The sequence below is a fragment of the Uloborus diversus genome, chromosome 2 (assembly GCF_026930045.1).
Source record: "Uloborus diversus isolate 005 chromosome 2, Udiv.v.3.1, whole genome shotgun sequence".
Taxonomy (NCBI): Eukaryota; Metazoa; Arthropoda; class Arachnida; order Araneae; family Uloboridae; genus Uloborus; species Uloborus diversus.
Genome location: NC_072732.1, coordinates 178,845,855 through 178,867,662, shown reverse-complemented (window position 1 = coordinate 178,867,662; position 21,808 = coordinate 178,845,855). Strand labels below are relative to the sequence as shown.

Sequence of the window (21,808 nt, the reverse complement as noted above, 5' to 3'; positions counted from 1 at the left end):
AGATTTTTCTCACTGGTTGTTTGCCTCTCTCGTGCGAGGTCCCAAAGGTTTCAAAGCTCCAACGAGAGGTACTTTTTGTTGTATACGATCTACTAGTATTCATGATTTAATGATGGCGTGTGGAGGGAGCATTTTTTGAAACATTTATGTTTATTGCCGGACATTTCACATTACATTGCTAATTTTATTTAGTTATTTCTTTAAATTTAGGTAATTTAGGGATCTTTGTTTAATTATTGTTTGGCACCGACTCAAAACTACTTAGGTATACTTACATTAATTTAAGAACTGAATTATTAAGGTTAATTAAAAACTCTAAATTATTACAAAAATATATACTTAGGTATACTTACATCAGTTTAAGAACTTAGTTATTAAGTTTTAATTAAAATGGTTTATTATTTTTTGCTTTTCAGTTTTTTCGGCGGTTCAATTTTTTTGTTAAAAAGTTTTTATTTTATAATTTTTTGTGGCTATAAGCTACTAATGTGGCTATAATCTGTATGCTTATATTTTTGATTACTTTTAAAATGGCTACCTACCTTACTTTAGCTATTAACACACACACATATATATATATATATATATATATATATATATATATATATATATATATATATATATATATATAATCGTATTTTAACAATTATCTGTTGTGTTACATAAATAATTTTAAAAAAGCAGGCTTTATATACTAACATGGGTAGGCCTACAAAAAATGCTGCTCGGATGAGGAAACGATGTTTAGAAGAATCTATTAATGAGAAAGAAAAAAGGTTGGAAGCAAACAGAAAGAGAATTACATTAACACGTTCACAGGAGAGTTTAGGTCAGCGCGAGGAAAGACTGTCGAGAATGAGAAGCTACAATCAAATTTACATGGGACCAAATTCTAGGTATACTCTTTCCAATAAAAAAACAACTATCGGAATCAGACTATTCTGTAAAAGTTATGCGTCGTCTTACACGAAAAAAAGTAAAAAACCTGTGAGTGAACAATAACTCACCCCTGTTTTCCATCCTTTAGGATAGGAAATTTTTTTCCAAATTTATATGGGAACAACTTCTGGGAAAATTCTTTCCAATGAAAAAAGAACTATCAAAATCGGACGAACCTGTGAAAAGTAATGCCTGGTCATACATGAAGAAAGAACTTATATATACAGGTCGACTTGAGAACCTCCTCCGTTTTTTCGTCGGTTAAAAAACTAACCCTAATTACAAATACCAGAGATTGAGAGGTCTACACTGCCGTGGGCAGGTCAAAGGCAGTAACTGCATTTTTTTTTTTTTTTTTTTTTTTTTTGCATTTTGTCATCTATTGTACGTTAGCTTTGTTGTACAAACTAACTTATCTAGTTTCCGCTGAAAAAAATATATAACTCCAACATTTTCTTATTGTTAGTACTACTGAATCCAACACACATTTCTTCAAATATCTTGAAAACTCATTTCTGCAGATACTGCCGCTTACCTGCCCACGGCAGTACACACGAGAGACATACAGGTCTGAAGCTCATTCATTGTGAGCTTTTTTTTTTTTTTTTTTGTAATACCCAACTCAGAATCAAAAAATCTTGGAGTAAACAACTAATCACCCCCTCTCCCCCCCCCCCTTAGGGTAGGAATTTTTCCCTCAAATTTATAGGGGAATTACTTCAGACTATACCTTTTCTAATAAAAAAAGAATATTCAAAATCGGACTATTCTGTAAAAAGTTACGTGTGGTCATACATTAAAAAAATATATATATATATATATACGTGTCGATTTGAGAACCTCCTCCGTTTTTTCGTCGGTTAAAAATAGTATGTCACCATCACTAAACTTCGCCCTATTTTTTCATACAAATCTTGAATATAAAAAATGTTTGACGACTGGCACTGAAAACTAACCCTAATCACAAGTACCAGAGATTGAGAGGTCTACACTGCCGTGTGCAGGTAAAGGGCTATAACTGCAATTGTATCTTTTTTTTTTTTCTGCATTTTGTCATCATTGTTTGTACGTTAGCTTTGTTGAACAAACTAACTTATTTGGTTTCCGCTAAAAAAAATATAATTCCAACATTTCCCAACTCTGAATCCAGCGCACAATTCTTCAAATATCTTGAAAACTCATTTCTGCAGATACTGTCATTTACCTGCTCAAGACAGTACACACGAGAGACATACAAGTCTGCATCTCATTCATCGTGAGGTTTTTTTTTTTTTTTTGTTATACCCAATTCAGCATCAAAAAATCTTAGAGAGAACTACTAATCGCCCCCCTTTCCCCACCCTTAGGGTAGGATTTTTTCCCTCAAATTTATATAGGAACAACTTCAGGCTATACCTTTTCCAATAAAAAAAAGAATATTCTAAATCGGACTATTCTGTAAAAAGTTATGTGTGGTCATATTTTAAAAAATCTGCGAGTGAACAACAAATTTCCCCCTTTTCCCACCCTTAGGGTAGGAATTTTTTCTCCAAATTTATATGAGACCAACTTCAGGGTATAACCTTTCCAATAAAAAAAGAATTATCAAAATCGGACTATTTTGTAAAAAGTTATGTGTGGTCATACATTAAAAATCTGTGAGTGAACAACAAATCAACCCCTTTTTCCCACCCTTAGGGTAGGAATTTTTTTTCAAAATTTTTATGGGACCACCTTCGGGGTATACCCTTTCCAATAAAAAAAGAATTATCAAAATCAGACTGTTCTGTAAAAAGTTATGCGTGGTCATACATTAAAAATATATATATATATACGTGTCGAATTGAGAACCTCCTCCGTTTTTTCGTCGGTTAAAAAATACATCGAACTGAAAAAACAATGCTACATATTATAATATACACTAGAAATATGAATATATATTGCAATAAAATAATTATTTACAAAAAAAAAACAGCTGGGGAAATTAAATATTTCTCAATTTGTGGCATTTCTATGCTACAGCTAATGTAAATTAAGGTGCCATTGAGTACCGTTTTAAAATTTGAGTAAGAAGCTAAAACTTTTACAGCATAATACTATTAGTAAGTGCAAAAAAATAGGGGGTGTCCTGGACTCTAGCGGAAAAAGGTTTTTTTGAACCACCCTAATACGTATGTCATGTTTACCCGAACACTCCAGAGTTTTAATCAGTCCCAGCGAAGCAGTATAGCACAACCAAGCTGAAAATTAAAGAAAAATGATACATTTCTTTTAAAAAATGAAGTTTTGTAACTTGTGATTAGTTGAAACCCAGCTTATTTTGTTGATTGTCAATAATATTACATTATTCTGACATTATCCACCTATAAAATACTATGGTCATTCTGTTTTTTTTAATTATTAATTTAAGGTTATAATTTTTGAATCAAAATACATGCTTTTGGGCAAACTGGGTCGACAAAAAGGGTATAGAATTTAATCATGTACTTATTTATAATTTCTTGACGCATGTGCTGACCTAGATTTTCTATTTCAATAAGATAAGTATAACTTTAAAAAGTTATTTTTTATGACGGTAATTAATTAGACTATTAATTTAATCAGGTATTTTATTATGTTTTATTAACAAATTTACTGACTTTAAATTGGATAAGTATAAATTTTTTACACACAAAATTTATATTAATAATACAAAAATCACTTTTTATTTTGAAGTTCAAGAGAGAGAGAGAGAACCTGGCTAGGAAATAAAACCTAAATTGTTATGACAAAAATCCAAAAACTACAATTTTCGAGCATTCTTTGTTAACTTACCCACTTTGGGCCACCCTCCTTTGTATCTTTAAATTCAAGCAACACTTACTGTTATATGGGCAATGTTTTGAAAATATGATTTCTTTTATATATATACAGTCGGACCTCCATATATCGAAGTAGCAAATTACCGGAAAAAAATTCGATATATAGAAATTTCGATACATAGAAACGATCTTATTTTATCATAAAAATATCCTAAAACATTAAAATTAAAACCAATTTTCGTGCATGAAACCCAATTTCTAACTTAAACGAGTATCAGATTAAATGAAAGTTAATAATTAAAAATTTAACAGAAATTACATTTTTGCACCTTCATACACCTTCAATCTTCGGCAATTCAACTTGAACCGCCACATTAGGGGATTTTCGTTTGGACAATGTAATCGAGAGAAAAGTAAAAAATCAACCTCCTTAACTTGAATGATTTTTACTGAAGCTAAAAATACTAGGAATGATAACCAACAGACAAAAGGAATAACTTGAAACTGATTTTACAGTGTTACTGGTTGCAACTAACATTTGAAATAAACTTGAGGGAATGTAAGAACTCCAGAACGGAACAACACCTATCTACACACGCCTGAACCCCAGATTCCTTATGAGTTTTGTAGCAACCTTTAGTGATCATAATTTTCTCCTCTAACCTTCAATTTTCATGAGACAAACACACACACACACACAGTCTAAAGTTGAAAAAAAAAACCTACGAATAGCTCGAAAAAAATTTCGATATATAGAGATTTTTTCGATGTATAGAAACAATTTTTCTATGTAATGAACATAGAAATTTGCTGGGATTTCGATATATAGAAAATTTCGATATGTGGAAGTTCGATATATGGAGGTTCGACTGTATATATATATATATATATATATATATATATATATATATATATATATATATATACATATATATATATATATATATATATATATATATATATATATATATATATATATATATATATATATATATACATATATATATATAATTTTGTTTTGTTTTTTTAATTGGCTCCGTCATTTCTGTTCACTCTATAATTTTTTATCCCATCTATATTTTTGAAATAAGCAAAAAAAGAAAAAAAAACTCACTGTCCCTAAATTTGACTGAGATGCTTCAGGTTTAGCATCTTCAATTATATTCACATCTAGTTTTTGAAGTTCATGTTTATTTTTCCTTTTATACTGTATAAGACGGGAGAATACAGGAAAGGCATCCAAAATGTTACTGCATTGACAGGAGGAAAGTAGACGATCCACAGCTTCCTTCTTTGAGAACTCAATTAACAGGAACACCTTTTGGTCAGAAAAAGAAACAGTATGTTTTCTTCTCATGAAAATATTCATGAAAGCACAAAGATATTTTCTCACATAAAGAAAGAGGATAGAACATTTAAATGTACAAAATAGTGTATAAATAAATAAAGAGCATAAGAGCTTCTTTCTGTACGCTATTTGCAGAATGAAAATCAATTACTTTCCAGGACTCTTCATATCAGAAGTCCAAATTGTACAGATGACATTAATGAACAAATGAAACATGACTTACATTACAAGTCAGAGGTGTATTTCAAAGTATTTAATTTTATTTATTCAACACTGCATGAAAAAAGAATGATACCTGTTATGCATAAGTTTGGACCATAATCATGAAGCCTCCAAACCAGGGTTCAAGATTTTTTTTCAACCGACTTCAAGGATCTTAGATTTAATGAAACAGCATTTATGAGCATACATGATACTTTAAGCCAGTGGTAGGTGAACTAAATTAATAGCCGATTTAATTCCCAAGTGTAACAGACACTAGGATTGGCTTGCTGGGGGGGGGGGGGGGATGATCTTCCTTTCTGGTAACGGGCAACATACTGTTAAAAACAATGTTTTTCCATTCAAAAATTTGTAAACATCCGTGTCAAGGGGCCTCGGTGGCCGTGTGGTTTCACCAACTGCTTTGTAAGCAGAGAGGCGCAGATTCGATTCTCGCCAGTAGCCCTGGGTGTTTTTTCATTCTTATATGTACATCTTTCATGTGTATTGTCCTGGAAATAAAATATGGAAAAGGGTTGTGGATTATTAGAGGTAAAAGCTTCTCTGCTGAGAATAGCTATATACCCCAATGTGTGTTATCATAAATCAAATCAAAATCAAATCCGTATCAAATTTTAATTGTAATCTATAGTCCCCCCACCCAAATCGCTGCCATTATTGCATATTGTAATGTGAATGTGTTTGAATGAATTATGATAGACTGCAACAATCTTTGAAAAAAAGAACCAATTTTTCACTTTACCAATTTCAAAAGGATTAAAAGTTTAAAATGAATCAATGAATTAAACCAAGTCTTGTAAAAGTGTTTCCAACATAATGCTAAAAAGAAGTTTGTGCAACAGAGGCAGAGTTTGAGGGTGATAAAAAATACTGGAAAGGGTTTAAAAATAAAAGATAAAATTTATTCAACAACGCAGAAAAAGTAAACCTAATTAATATGTCTTATTCAAATCAGTATAATTTCTCTAAGTATTTCATATATGCTTGCTAAGATTTAAAAAAAAAAGTAATAATCTGTGGTGTGTTGTAAAAAGTGCTCATGTTCTAAAAACTATCTTAAAGTTACAAGTTCATAGGGTTTTCATCATCAAGCATGTTTTAAGCAAAAAATATTAAGTTTACCAATTATACTTTTTGTTGCCATACACTTATATTAAAGAACTGCAATTTTTACTATGTTCCTTTTATCATTTCTGAAATAAAACAGTAGTGAAAAAATAAACTATTTGGATATATTACATAAATAGAGAGATAGACATAGAGGCACCTATGTAGTTTTACTAGTTATAACTCAGGTGCTAAATGCAACATATTTGAACAACGTTCTAAAACTATACAAAACATTTTTTTCAGTTAAGGATTTAAATCAATGATTTTTTTAACTATCCAATTTAAATCAAGCTGATTTTAATTAACAAATTATGCCACAAACTAGTGAACGTCATTTCTATATCACCAGTTATAAGTGAAGCATGAAGCCAAGTACAAACCAGTGAACTAGAAAACAAAGTTATATTTACAAACATCAAAAAATAAGTTTAATTTGAATAACAGAAACCAAAAATTTTAATAAATACATCATCATGTGACAAACTATCCACTCAATTTGGACGTTGTTATTTCTTACTTTAATTGATTTACTTTTAAATTAGAAGCTCACAACAATGTTGCAAAAAAAAAAAAAAACGCGAACAGCTTTGAAAGTAATAATATACTTACATTATTAGATTCACCAGAGTAACTGAAAACTTTTTCAATATCACCGAAGTCTTGACAGAGTGCACATGCAGGTAGAGCATCTGCTTTGCTTGGTAGTTCTACTAATACTGAATGTTGGGCTTGTCGTTGTCGTAAATGTAATTCATTTTGAAAGGTAAACTCCATATCAATTTCTTTCTCTTTTACATTTGATTTTACTGCAATGAATGTTCAAATAATTGAGCATTAACATTTAATATTGTAATATGAAAGTACTAGCAAAAATACCTGCGTTGCCCGGGTCAGTAATAATTGTGAGAAACAATTGCTACTTTGTTTCGTTTTCTGTTTTAACTGAAAGAACTCAAAACACACTGCTTTGACATGATTAAAAATCGATCTTTTTCCAATAGATTAAATTAGCAATAAGTATAGTAAATTAGCAATAAGTATAAACAACGAAGAAGTATTCATTTAGAATGAAAGCACAAATTGAAGCATATAAAAATTTGAAGAATTTCCAAAATATGAACTAACAAAAACAAAGATCACTAAAAAAAACGTGCGCTTTATTTAATTAAATAATACACACACACAAAAAGAAAGAAAAAAAGGTTCTCTACTATGTTTTCCTAAGTGTGAAAAAAGAAGAGTTTCCAAATGTTAAAATGACTTTAAACTCATGTTTGCTCCGGAAAAGCCTTGATTCAAAATTTTCATCATAATTACTTTTAATATTGCTGTTGTAAGACAATGAATTTTCTTAACAATGGGTTATATTTAATCATTTAATAGGGAAATTACATGACATTTACTGTTTTCCATCACAACTTTTTTAAACTAAGTTTCTTAGGAATAAATTATAGCCTAAGTTGCTCCCTGATAATGTAGCTATCTATGGTGAAAAAATGGTTGATATCCGTCCAGTAGTTTTGAAGATTACCCCGGACATATGTACACACAGAATTTATATATTTTTTGTTTTTAATACTTTCTCCAAAACAACTATAAGAACCTGTTTCAATTATGTGAATTCTAATTTCAATACAACTAACTGAAAGAGATCAGCAAACTACAGTCTACTAGCATAGCTTATAAAATCTAGCCCGCTGCTTCTCAGCTCAATAAAACAACAAAGTCATAATGTTTAATTACACTGTGAAAATTTCTTATGTATTTATATTTAAAATTTGGGTCCATTAACAGACCCTTCACAAAACTCCGATCAACCAAAACGAACCCTTCATAAATTCTGATAAACAAAAACAGATCTTTCAAATTGTTTATTGAAAGAGCAAACCTCAAATCAAAGTAACGTATATTTCCGTGCATAAAAACAATCATTTTTGGAACCATTTTTAAAGTTAAATTAGAGGTATCAGCTTATACAAAATCTGCTAATTTTTCAAAAAAAAATTGGCACTCTTGTAAGCGACAAATAACTACCTACGATAAATAACTACTAAGGCCAAATAAATGCTTGTTGTTTGTGTCTTTGAAAGAAATTAACAGCTACAGCTGAAAGTCAGTTTGGTTTATAATTTTGCTTCTTTGTTTTAGGCAACAGTGATGTAATAAAAACTTCTCTGAAAAGTGTCGTAAACAATTTTCTCCCTGCTCATGATTAAATAAACAGTAATACACAGCGAAATAAACTTAAAACTGCAAATGATAGCAGAGGTGGGGGGGGGGGATGTGATCACTTCAGATAGAGTTACCAACTTCAAACTTATCAACTTTTAGCGTCTGGGGCTGCGCTGTTTAACTGTTATTTTGGGAGAAAGTTTTGATTTTTCAATGCTAAAAAGGATAATTAACTTTAAATAAACTCTTTTATTTACCGTTTTTTTTTTTTTTAGATGCCTACATTTTGAAAGACACAACCGTTTTACATCCGATATGAGAATCATGTTTCATTCTTCAACTGTGTCCAGATATAAATGATATGTTTATCAACTCTAAAATGCAATTCTAAAATATTTTATCAAAAATATTTCTTTTACAAGCCGTTTTTATACTTTTGATGCCTTGACCTTCAGGATTGCGTCCACTATGAGAATCGGATGTTTCGAATTTTCGATGTTTAGTACGGTTTTTTTTTTTGTTAAGAGGTAAACAAATAAAATCTTTAATTTTTGTAAAAATTACAGAGTTTATAAGTTTTAAACGGAACTCTGTGCTCTTAAACAGTGTCTTGGATTAAAAAGTTAAATGCTGCCCGAATTTTTTTTCTTACAGTTATTTTAAATACTATACAAATAACATTTCTAGTATAATTTAACATGATGTAGAATGGTAGATAAATATCAATACTTGAGGGGTGACCATCTCCCAGTGAGCAATGCCTTCCTCCCCCACCCTCCTCGAATACTAGAAAAACACTCAAGAACGATTCTCAACAGAAAAGAGGGAAAATTGTCAATGATGCAGTTTCCACTATCTCAAGATTCTAAACTTTCATTTTTACGAAAAAAAATTTTTTTTTTTTTTATTTGCAAAAATATTTGATTTTTTACAAAATTAATTGATTTTTCAAGGAAAACTGACCGTGAAAAATCCTGGACAGACCCCTGCAATTGATTATATTCAATGCTATTGATTTTTGTCAGAATTTAATCTGCCCTTTAATCTTTCATTTAAAAATTCATTACATTTTTTTTGTGCTGCATTTTATTAGAAATCAAGGATAATGAGACCTTGATTAGGAAAAGAATACAAAAGAAGACTCTAGAGGAATGGGACGGTGCTGCATTTATTCTGGAATAAAATGTGAAAAAGTTTCCCAGCTTGTCCAGTAAATATAGAAATGACACTCTAAAATGTGCTATATCTACTAGATAAAAATTTTCTCATTTTATTCCAGCATGAATGCAGCACTGTCCCATTTTTCCTGATGTTCCCTACAGACAGAAAATGTTGGAGAACATTCCTTCCTCAGTGATTAAGGCATTAACACGTTGACTGCCAACAACAAGATAACTTGTAAATTGCATTTGCTTCTAGGATGCTAACTACGAGTTATCTTGGACTTGATTACTTGCCATTTCTTAGCAGGGGGCATGGGTGCAAGTTTGGTGATGTTTTCAAGACGGAAAATATTTTCAGCCCCCCGCCTCAAGCATGCGTGCTTAAGGAAAAATTTATGTGTGTAAATGTTGTAGATTTTAACAATGCCAGTTTTGGAATCTGATTTCAGTTTTAAGGGCAATTCCACGGTTACTCTTGTTACATTTATAATGGTATATTTTTAGTTTTACATTCATTTTTAAGATTCTTTACGTAAAATCATCAACTTTTTTGCAAAATAATAAAGAAAAGGGCCTGCTTTTCCTTTCTATACAAGAAAAACATGATTAAATATTTTCGATTTTTTGAATGACTCATCCGAAGGTTACTCTTGTTACCTAAAAAGGACATGAAGTTCGTAATGTTGTACGAAAATATTTTTTTTATCTAAACTATATAACAAAATAATGAAATTTTATGCTTTTTCAAGAGAGGAATTATTATTTATTAAATGACAGTAATTTCAAACTTTTAAATTTTTATTTAAAATTTACTAGTAGAAAAATTCTTGGTTACTCTTGTTACAAATTTATTGGTTACTCTTGTTACCTATACATTATAAAATGTGATTAGTAGTTTTAAAGCATATAAGTACAAATAATATGCTTTTACTGGCATATTTATTTAATTGCTTGGAAGCAAAAATGATTTCATGAATTAACTACAGTAGGATAACTTAGTTTTTTTGCAATTTTCTCCCTTTTGTAAAGAATTTGATCAGGGACTTTAGGCCATTTCCAGTTGTTCCCTGCTAGAATCATCACAGTTACAGAGTATGAGTCTTGGACTTATCTGGTTATTTCACCTGGGAAAAATTTGTTTTCATAATCAGCCAGAACCCATTCTCCGATCTTGTAATCATCATCTTCTTTTGCCTTTAGATCATAATGAGGAGTCACTATTCGGCCCTCAGGTTTTCCAGTCACTACTAAAAAATAGTGTTTTTTTTTATCCCCATTATCGGAAAACTATCAGCAAAAATTGATTTTAAGTCTAAAAGGTTATTCCTTTCAATAATTTGTTTGGGCTCCAGGTTTATTATGTCAGTTTTTGATGACAGACTTGCTTTGATAAAATCTGAAGCATTGCGTATCATATAACGTCGATTTTTAGTGTTAAGGTTAACACCTTGTTTTGCAACAGCTCCTATTCCACCTACTGGGCCCTTGCCATGTGATGTGGGGAAAAAGTTCCATGCAATAATAACATTTATGTTTTTCTTGGATGTTTGTAAGAAAAAATGTTTTAAGAGGACATCACATACTGGTTTTTGAATTGAGATGCAGGCTCATCAGACCACACATATGGCTTGGACTTCAATATGGCTTGGAAGTTTTTCCAAGATAAAGTCCACATAGGCAATCACAGTTTCTTTACTATGTGTCAAGTCATCTAACACTAGGACTAGTGGATGTATATTGCCATCGTAATAAAGAGCTGATGTAAAAAGGCTAATTTGTGACTGGTCCCAGTGCGCAGCTTGGATTTTGTCCTGAAACATACACTTGTAGTTTTCGGAAAAATCAATTTTGTATGAGTGACATACCAAATATCTTGTTTAGCTTGCTGTCTTGTGGACTTAATGACTTGTAGAAACTTAATGTAGAATGCATATAGAACATATGAGGAGAATTACTATGATCTGCAAGAACATGTGTTATAGTTTGCTAGAGAGATTCTGATCTTAACTAATACTGAGTATAGTTGTTAGCATACAGAATAAGAGTTAAGATGTTTTATTGAGACTTTCTAGCATCTAGCTGTCATTGTAGTTAATAAAAGTTAGAAAAAAGTAACAAATGTAATCAATTAATTTAAATGCTTGTGGTTACTCTTGTTACAAAAAAATAACGGTTACTCTTGTTACAAATTTAAATTTTAAATAAGTATTAATATTTTGTACAAATTCAATTTTTTTTTATGGGCTATTAGTTGCATGCAAGTAAGCAGCATATCTATATCAGTAGTTTTGATTTTGGAGAAATATTTATTGCTCAGTATAAACTTTTACATATTTTGGTTACTCTTGTTACATTTCAAACAGAAAATTAAAATATATATATATTTTTTAAATATACATTCTAAATAAATATTTTTTTAATGGTAACCAATAGAGAAATACCTAATTATACCGTAAAAAATAAAATCCTAACAAAACAAATAAAATTGTGTTATAAATTTTAATTTTGAAATTTGCTTTGAAATGTCTTCATTTTCAATACAAAGAAATGATATTTTGTTCACCATTTTATAAAAAATATAGCATCCAAATATTTAAAATGTTTCCAGTTTATTTTTCTTTGGACTTTTTACTAAAAAACGATGTATAACACATCCATGTAGTACAAAGAAAAAAAATCACCTATCATGTCCTACTTTCCATGGAATTGCCCTTAAGCTTTTGACTTTTCTAGCAACACGAACTTAGTTTAGATTGTAATATTTAAGCGTTTTGATATTGTAATTCCAAAAACCTAAAACAGGGTTCATACTCATTTTTAAAAGTAAAAATTAAGGACTTTTTAAGGACTCTCTCTCAAAAAAAAGGACTTATCGGGAAAATAACTAGATAGCTTTGCGTATACCATTTTAAAGTTTTCCCGGGGGGGGGGGGGCAAAGTATATGATACACATATTATATATATACACATGCACAAGTGCATCAGTTTCCAAAAAGCAGGGAGAGGCCCAATCAACTGGGATGTCCCATTATCAGTGAATAAAATTTTAAAATTTCACATCATAGTGATCCAAGAGGAAAATGGAGACCCCCCCCCCCCCCCAAGAAAAAAAAGAGTTCTTAAAATCAAGCAGAAATGAGATGAGATCATGAGTGCCCTTTGAGTCCATGACATTCCAAAATTCAACAAAAAATGGCGAATTAACCAGTTTCAAACATAATACGAAAGTTTTTCCTTATTAATTAGGCTTGAAATGATTGGGTAGTAATTAATATAATAGATAGCACATATTGTTCTTAAAAAATAACATTTAATTCTCAAATTTCAGTCATAAAAAAAGATTAGGAAAATGGGGATAGCTGTAGAAAATTAGTTGCATATTAAAGCATTATCATTTAGCATACATGATTAGAATGAGAGGCAAATTGAAGGAAAATAACTAAAATCTTTTTTCTTCAAGATATTTAAACTAGTGTTTTGTTATTATTGCTTTTGATCTGTTATTGTTACTAAAATGCTATTTCGAACAAATTTGCTATATCATACTATTTCTCGCAAGTTTGTTTATTTCTATATAAATTTAAATTTTGAAAGAGAGAAAGCAATTTCTAACTCCTGAGTCCTTGAATAAAGCGGTTGATGGAGCCAGAGTTTAATCTTGGCTGTATCACTCAATAATATAAATATTTTTATATATATATATATATATATATATATATATATATATATATATATATATATATATATATATATATATATATATATATATAATTGATTATCCTTTTTCCTTGCAATGGAACTCATAGTTTGGTTTAAAAAACTTCATATTATTTCACGATTTAAAAAAAAAAAAACTGAAGTTGCTTTATTTAATCTTTAAATTCCAAAAAATTTTACAGGCTGTAAAGCCTAACCAAAACCTTTAGAGATTCACCATAAATATATTGAAAGCTTTTTCAAATACATAAAAATAGTAACCATGACAAGTTTAAATACAATCAGAGACTGGGAGTTGGACCATATTTTTTCGATAGTCTTTTGCATTTTTTCTAAAATAAATTTAAGAAAAAAAATATTATTGAAATAATGAAAAAAATAAACAGATATAAAGTAGCATATTGTAAAAAAACCTTCCAACATTTAAAAAGATTGAAATATTTGCAGGATGCAAAAAGATTGCAATCTCAAACAAGGCAAGCAATTTTCGGCGAAGCACGTGTTTAACGTGGTCGGCATGTCTCCAAAACATACGTTTTTGGCACATATCGCGGATTATAAAGATTTGAAGGGGTAAAAAACGAAAAAAATAAGAAAAAGGGGACCAAACTTGATACAGTGGTTAAAATATTAAGGAAATTTTCAGAAAATTAAGGACTTTTTAAGGGTTTTTTAGGGACCTTAATTTTGCTTGATGAAATTAAGGGTTTCTTAAGGGTTTTTTAAGGAAGTACGAACCCTGTAAAAGCCGCCAATAACGGGGACTCTTGGGGGTTTTTCTCCAGAATTTTTTTCAAATTGAAGTCCAAAAAACGCAGTAGTAGGCCATTTCGATAAAGTTCAGGGAAAGGAGGGGTTCAGGGACTCTCTAACATAATTTTTTTCAAACTGATTGCCTCAAAATCACAATATTAGGCGACCTTCAAAAATATTAGAGAGGGGGGGGGGGGCGCTCTGGACTCTAATCGAAACTGAAGCTTTAAAAACAAAATTGTACTCCATCTTTCATAACGTTTATACTCTTTTTGAATGCAGTATCGAAGGGATGGAGTTCAGGAACTCTCCTTCGGTAATATTTCGAAATTGAAGTTCCAAAAACGCAATTTTAGACGATGTTGGATAGGGCTAAAAGCGTTCGGGGCTCCCCGCCGTTAGTGTTTTGCCAATCGCAAACATTTTTATTTGCAGCAATAAAATCGCTTGGGACATAAGATTTTTTACTTTTGCAACATAAATCAATTCTGATCGGAAAGTCTACCCAAGTTAGTGCCAATTTAACCAGAAAAGAAGGAAAGGTGGGGAAGGGTATGGGTGACTAATGATAATAAACTGGAACCATTCCCCAATAGTCTTCATTTGGAAATAAATTATTTCGTAAGATAGCAGGTGGTGAAATTAGCCATAAAAAAAAAACGACTTCAGTGAAGTAGATACATTTTTTAAACGAGGTATACTTTCTAATATTCATTAATTTAAAAAAAAGCAATAGGGGAACTGAATCCTCACCCCAGGGAGGGCTGCCGACTCACATCCCTCTTAAATCACTCAAATATAGCCTAAAGTGGCATTTTAAATATTTCAGCTTCGAAAAATTTTCGGAAGAGAACTCCCGAACCCCTTCTTCTGAATTTACCACAAATATCCTAAATTTGAGTTTTAAGAGGCTTCAGTTTCTGATACTTTTTTTTTTCTACGAACAGTACCCCCCTTACCTATATACATGACTTATGACCGCCTAAAAGTTTTAATATTTTAATTTCGGAAACTTTTTGAAAGAAACTTCCAACTCCCTTCCCCCTTAAGTTATCTAAAGATATCCCAAAACAGAGCTCTTAAAATTTCAGAAACAGAAATATTTCGGGCTGGGCGGCGGAATACCCCCCCCCCTCCTCTCTTTGTGTTTATTAAAGCAGTATAAGTTTGTGTTTAAGATTTATTTTTCTATTGAAAGAGCAACTCCCCTCCCTACATCACCAAAGACAACCCGAAGTTTTAATACAGTCGAACCTCCATATATCGAACTTCCACATATCGAAATTTTCTATATATCGAAATCCCAGCAAATTTCTATGTTTATTATATAGAAAAATTGTTTCTATATATCGAAAAAATCTCTATATATCGACATTTTTTTCGAGACATTCGTAGATTTTTTTTTTTTCCACTTATAGCTGTTTGTCTCATGAAAACTGAAGGTTATGGGAGAGAATTATGTTCAGTAAAGGTTGCTACAAAACTCATAAGGAATCTGGGGTTGAGGGGTGTGTAGATAGGTCGTTGTTCCGTTCTGAAGTTCCTAAATTCCCTCAAGTTAATTTCAAATTTTAGTTGTAACCAGTGACACTGTAAAATCAGTTCCAAGTTATCCCTTTTGTCTGTTGATTATCATTCCTAGTCTTTTAGCTTCAGTAAAAATCATTCAAGTTAGGTAGAATAATTTTTTTCTTTTCTCCCGATTACATTGTCAAAACGAAAATCCACCTTAAGTTCCGGATCCAGTTGAATTGCCGAAGAATGAAGATGTATGAAAGCGCAAAAATGTAATTTGTTAATTTTTTAATTATTAATTTTCATTTAATCCGATGCTCGTATAAATTAGGTTTCATACACAAAAATTAGCTTTAATTTTAATGTTTTAGGATATTTTTATGATAAAATAAGATAATTTCCATATATCAAAATTTCTATATATCGAATTTTTTTCCGGCAATTTGCTACTTCGATATATAGAGGTCCGACTGTACTTCAATTTCGAAAATGTTCCGAGAAACACCCCCGAATTCCCTAACTCTTAACTCACTCAAAAATAGCCAAATTAACAGTTTAATACTTCAGCATGGAGAAATTTTCGGGGAAGAAACCCCCCCCCCCCCCCGAACTTCTTCCCCTAAGTTCACTAAATTTGACTTAAATTTGCGATTTCCTCTATTCATCACCGAAGTTTAAAAAATTTAAGTTCTAAAACTTATTGAGAGAAGGCCTTCGAATTCCTTCCTTAGTCCCCAAAGGTAACCTAAAGCTGAGTTCTGAATACTTCAGCTTCGAATTTTTTTCGGGGAAGGGGAACCCCGAATCCCAAGATGGTCTAAAGTTGCGCTTTTAAGACTCCAGTTTCGGAATTTTGCCTAAACAGAGCCCCCTCCCCCTTGACATTGCCAAAGACAGCCTAAAAGTTTTAAGACTTCAATTACAAACACTTTTCGGGAGAGGGTCCCAAATTCCCTTTCTCCTATGAAACTTGAGTATAGCCTCAAACAGTTTTTAATACATCAGCTACAAAACATTTTCCGTTTAGAACACCAAAACCATCTCAGCAATTCACCAAAGATTGCCTAAATTGGTGTTTTTAAGGCTCCAATTTCCGATTTTTTTTTTAAAACCTCCCCACACCATTAAAGACAGCCTCAACATTTTTGACTTTTAAATTTTTAAGAGTTTGCAGTGGGAAAATCCCGAACCACTCCTAGCTTCAAAAACGACTTTCAATTCAGTTTTTCGCTATTTTATTCTGGATCCCTTGAGTAGCCACCCCCTCCCTCGTTTAGATTGTCCAAAAATACAAACGTTTTAAGACCTCAGTATCGTGGGCTAATTTGCGGACTCACTCTCTTTGCAAGAGCAGAGTTTTTTCGCAAATTCGTGTTGCCGTTATTTTTCTCGTTTCCTTTTCTTTCTCTCGCCCCCCCCCTCCCCTCATATTTCCATTCTAGCGAGTGTTAGATTGGAAGACATTAGAATTTAGTGATTCCTCAAGTCCAAGAATATTTTACCAGAAACATGTTGAAAATGCAGGAACAGTTGCCCATTGGTGTTTCAAAACAAGCTCGAAAATTTTCCCCGAGTCTTTCCAAAATTCCCATTTTCACTAAAATCTTTAAAGTCCCTGACAGTTCCCGTTTTGCCTGGTGTGTGGATGCGCTATGTTGTGGCGTAAAAATTTCACCCGTCAGCAATCACTCTCAATCGGGGGTTTAGATTCAACTCTAAGACATTTTTTGAAGAAAAAAAAACGAAAGAATGATCGAAAATGGAAAGAGAAAAGGCTAAATTTTCAAATAGAGACGATTAATTAGATAAATCAGGGAGAATAATGAGCAACTTAGCGGTCTGCAATGCAGTGAGTTGGAAATAATAGAGCGAGTCTAAAAGCCACTCCTTCCAAAAGCAAGTTGCAAACAAAACAAGCCCATGGTTGAAAATCGATAGAGTGTCGATGTAAACTCGTAGTTATGAAACGGTTTAGTAATTAAAGCATATTTTTTAAACACTCAATTTTTCTTTTTTAAGTAAAAACTGAAAGAAAGTCATCGAATTTCTTTCAGTCTCGACCTCCGTCTCGGAAATTTTCTCCAGGACGGAAATCCGTCCTGAGACGGAAGGTCTTGCACCCATGGTAGGGGGGACAAATAAAATATTTTCGAAATTAAAGGTTCAAAAGCGAAATTTTTCATATTGCATGTATGTTCAATGCTCATACATTAATTTTGTTATAAAAAAGACCTAAAAAGTTATTGCACCTTAATCAAATTCTGGGTTTATCGGATTTTGAGCAAACAGACAAAAGATTTTGTTTTTGTGACAGAAAATTGGAGGCTAAGTTGGAAACTTATATTCAGAGTGACAAGTTAGCCAGGGAATTCTATGTAAAAGGATAAGTGTTGCCAGTCAGTTTTTTCTTTTCTCCTTGAAAATTTGCCATTTATCTTGCGTTTCGTCCAAATAATCTTTGTCATAGACATATGATTTCTCAAAATTTTAGCTTGATCTGATTGGGAGTGGCATTACTTCATCTAAGGCACAATGTTGCGTTGAGATAAATAGCATTAACGGAGTTCAAATGAATATAACTATTAACTAATGAGTACATAAATGTGGTTTATATGAAAAATACATGGTAATTTAGAGTAAAATTTGTAAATTATTCTTTCTGTAACAACCACAGGAAATGGTCAAAATTCAGGATAGAATAACCTTATGTGAAACTTCTCAGATACTTTCCCAAAATAATTTTTGTCCAAGATTTTACTACTGGTGAGGAACGTTTCCCCATATGTTATTTCCGTCACTGCGGAATACAAATCTTACTTCAGTGATATAGAAATTACAGCAACATATATCCACTGCATTGATAGCCTGCAAGATGAGCACATGAATGAATACATAACATACAAAATTAAGATCCACATTAATAAATTAAAAATAGTAATATATAACATGTTAGAGCTATGACTCACTTGTATAAAAGATGATTAAAAGAAAATTTCCTAGTTGTTTAGGTGAAAAGAAAAAAATATATAGAATTAAAACCATCTTAGGCACACTAATGACAAACATATTATCCAAGATGGAAGAATCTAAGTACGAAAAATGTACGGCAAAAATCTGTACACAGAAAAGGCGAAATTTGGCTTCCATGACCACAAGTGAAAGTGCTCACAAAATCAAGATTTTTTTTTCCCTCCCCATGAAATATAATCTTGAGTTTTCAATGAAAATGAATTTTCTCACCTTCAGTAGAACAGCGTCGCCTCGAGTCACCTGAATATTTACAGCCAAATGTGTTATAATCCAGAGAAGTATTGTTTAAACTGCATAATACACGATTCCAGAAGAAATTGAAATTTACAGAAGCAATACTTTTCTGCATAATGTGAATTCGTCTACAAAAAATATTTTCCTGTAGGAAAGATGACTGAAAATTAGAAGTAAAGATACCATACTTTCGGATGATTCGATACATAGCCATAATGGCCCAAAGTTTAAATATTTAAAAAAATGTGAACTCAGTTTCTTTTACAATGTTGTATTAACATGCGCGAGCACGAGAATCGCAGCACATAAGAAAATTCAAAACAAACAAACTACTAAATGTCTATGGAACCGGCTAATCTTCCGATTCAATTAGCAAGTCTTCATTGACTCTCTATCCTGATTGGGCAAAATCCACCTATCCTGCTTCGGCATATAGACATGTTCGAATGGTTTTTACTATTGCACAATGTTGAAGTGTCACGTGATACACTTAGTCTCTTTGATCCACGTCCCCACAAAATCAAATTCGTGGACACAAACATAATATGAATAACTTTCCGTGGTGTATTAAGTAGTTTATGAAGTATTAGGTATTCCCTATTAGGTCCCTTTTTATTTTATATTTAACTTTACTTTCAAAATCTAAGATGTGAGAATGTACTGTCCGTCTTTTCGACACTTTCATGCCTGCACACAGACACAAACACACATGCCTACACACACATACCCCAAACACACAAACACACATATCCCCCCCCCACACACACACACACACTCGTGATTGCGAAAAAACATAATTTGAATTCAAGATGTCAAAATTCAAATTAATTTTTTCTTCCTTTTGCGAATTTCTTCGTTTGGAATCGTCATCCGCAACAGCGTAGCATCAAAAATATCTGCTTAAAAACTGTGAGTACACATTTTATTTATCTTGTTCCGAGTGAATTTGAACAAATATTAGTCTTTCATTTCAATGAAAAAAAGCGGTCTAGGAAGATTGGGCGCTGGGAACTTTGGGCGCTGGGAACTTTGGGCGCCGAGCACTTTGGGCGCCGGGAACTTTGGGCGCCGAGCATTTTGGGCGCCGGGAACTTTGGGCACCGAGCACTTTGGGCGTCGAGCATATTGTGCCAGTATTCCCGGGGCCTAAAATGCTCAGCGCCCAATGTTTCCGGCGTCCAAAATGCTCGGCGCCCAATGTTCCCGGCGGCGAATTTTGAAACGCTCTCAATGCTTACGTTGCGGTAGCTACCGGTTAGTTAACCACGTGACAGCTAATGATCACGTGCTCCAATCAACTGTTTAGAACGGTAACCGGTTGATCATAGAACGCTGCGGTTAGTAACCGGTCGACCGGTAAGGTTCGTCGAACGCAAGGAATGCTTGCGTTCGCCGAGCTCTTCGTCGAACGCAAGGAATGCTTGCGTTCGCCGAGCTCAACTGGTAGCTACCGGTTAATTGATCACGTGACATCTAATGATCACGCAGCGGTTAGCAACCGGTTACTCAGTGGTCGACCGGTTAGGAACGCCGAACAAAACCAATTACAGTACATTGGCGAAATGAGAAATAAAAACGAGCGCGTTCTATTAAACAGCATGGTGACCTGGATACATTAAAGCAACCCCGAGTAAAATGTAAACAGAGCCACCCCTTTAAATTGTGAGGTAGAAATTGCAATGCGAAATATTGCTGTTTAAAGTTTCAGTTCGTTTTAATTTCACGATTTACTGTTTTTTGTGTTGTGAAATATTTCCATTTTCGTAGGCTTTCTTCTGAATCTTAATTTACGTCTGTATTGTTGTTATGTTTGGAACCCTTTCCCCCAACTACCAATCACTTCTGAAGTGCTCCAAATTCAGAGTTAATTACAATACAATATAGCAACCCCTTCTGCAAGTTTTCCGGATTTTTCGCATGCCATGAATGTAAGGGAAAAAAAACGGAAACGAACAAGTTCAAAGGGTGCAAGAATGCACTAGCCAAGGGCACTCACTTTGGCTCCCCTCCCCCCTCTAACTTAACTATCACAGGTGCTATTAATTCAAAGTCAATTATACAATATTTGCTGTAAACTTCTTTGATAGAGAACATTTTAATATAATTAAGATTTTGGTGCAATCTGCAAATTGTTATCAATTATCAGTTCATTCAGGCAAAATTAACAACGCCAAAAAAAAAAAAGGTTTTTTTAGAGCTCTGAATATATTATTATCATTAGCATACAAATGAACTCACAAGACTATAATGATTTAGTACAGTTACGGAGTGACACAAGTTCGGAGCATAAAACAATCGAAATGGAAAAGCTTACAGTTCCTGTGGCCAATGACTACTGATTGCGAGTAGTTGGTGGTAGCCAAACGTGTCATTTTAATTTTTTCTAGGAAATGGGGGGGGGCGGGGATTGTGCAAAGGCTGACACTGGTCGCTCAAATTCTCACGAGTCCCACAGAGCATAGGAGCAGTGACTCAACATCTTCCCACCCATCCTTTCCCCTTTTTATTTTTTTTTTACAAAACTAAAAACTGAGACAGATGAAGGTGAAATTAAATTAAATGAAAAGGATTATATTCTTTCCTCAGATAAAATGCATTTCTTAGATCATTAAATGGAAGTATTTTTTACAGATTTTCTCACGACATTTTTATTGCTAAAAAACTTCATGAAATAACCAAAATCTTCAACATATTGTTCAGAGAAAACCAATAAATTAAAACATCAACAACATAAGAGAAGCGCACTCAGATTGTATTTCAGTTACTATTCTCAAGAATATAAAAAAAAATCAACAGTCAAAGAAACTCATTTTGAAACAGCATGT

General features: G+C 32.4%; 1 protein-coding gene across 1 annotated transcript in view; it reads right to left on the bottom strand.

Moving 5' to 3' along the window:
• LOC129216180 (poly(A) RNA polymerase, mitochondrial-like) overlaps positions 1-19,279 on the bottom strand; it is a 38,389-nt gene extending 19,110 nt beyond the window's left edge. The window contains exons 1-3 of the mRNA XM_054850359.1: positions 18,960-19,279; positions 7,009-7,205; positions 4,834-5,037 (exon numbers count right to left, since the gene is read on the bottom strand). Of these exons, the coding sequence (XP_054706334.1) occupies positions 4,834-5,037; positions 7,009-7,205; positions 18,960-19,197 (639 nt within the window). The 5' untranslated portion in view covers positions 19,198-19,279. The remainder of the gene's footprint in view (positions 1-4,833; positions 5,038-7,008; positions 7,206-18,959) is intronic.
• Between the last annotated feature and the right edge of the window lie 2,529 nt (positions 19,280-21,808).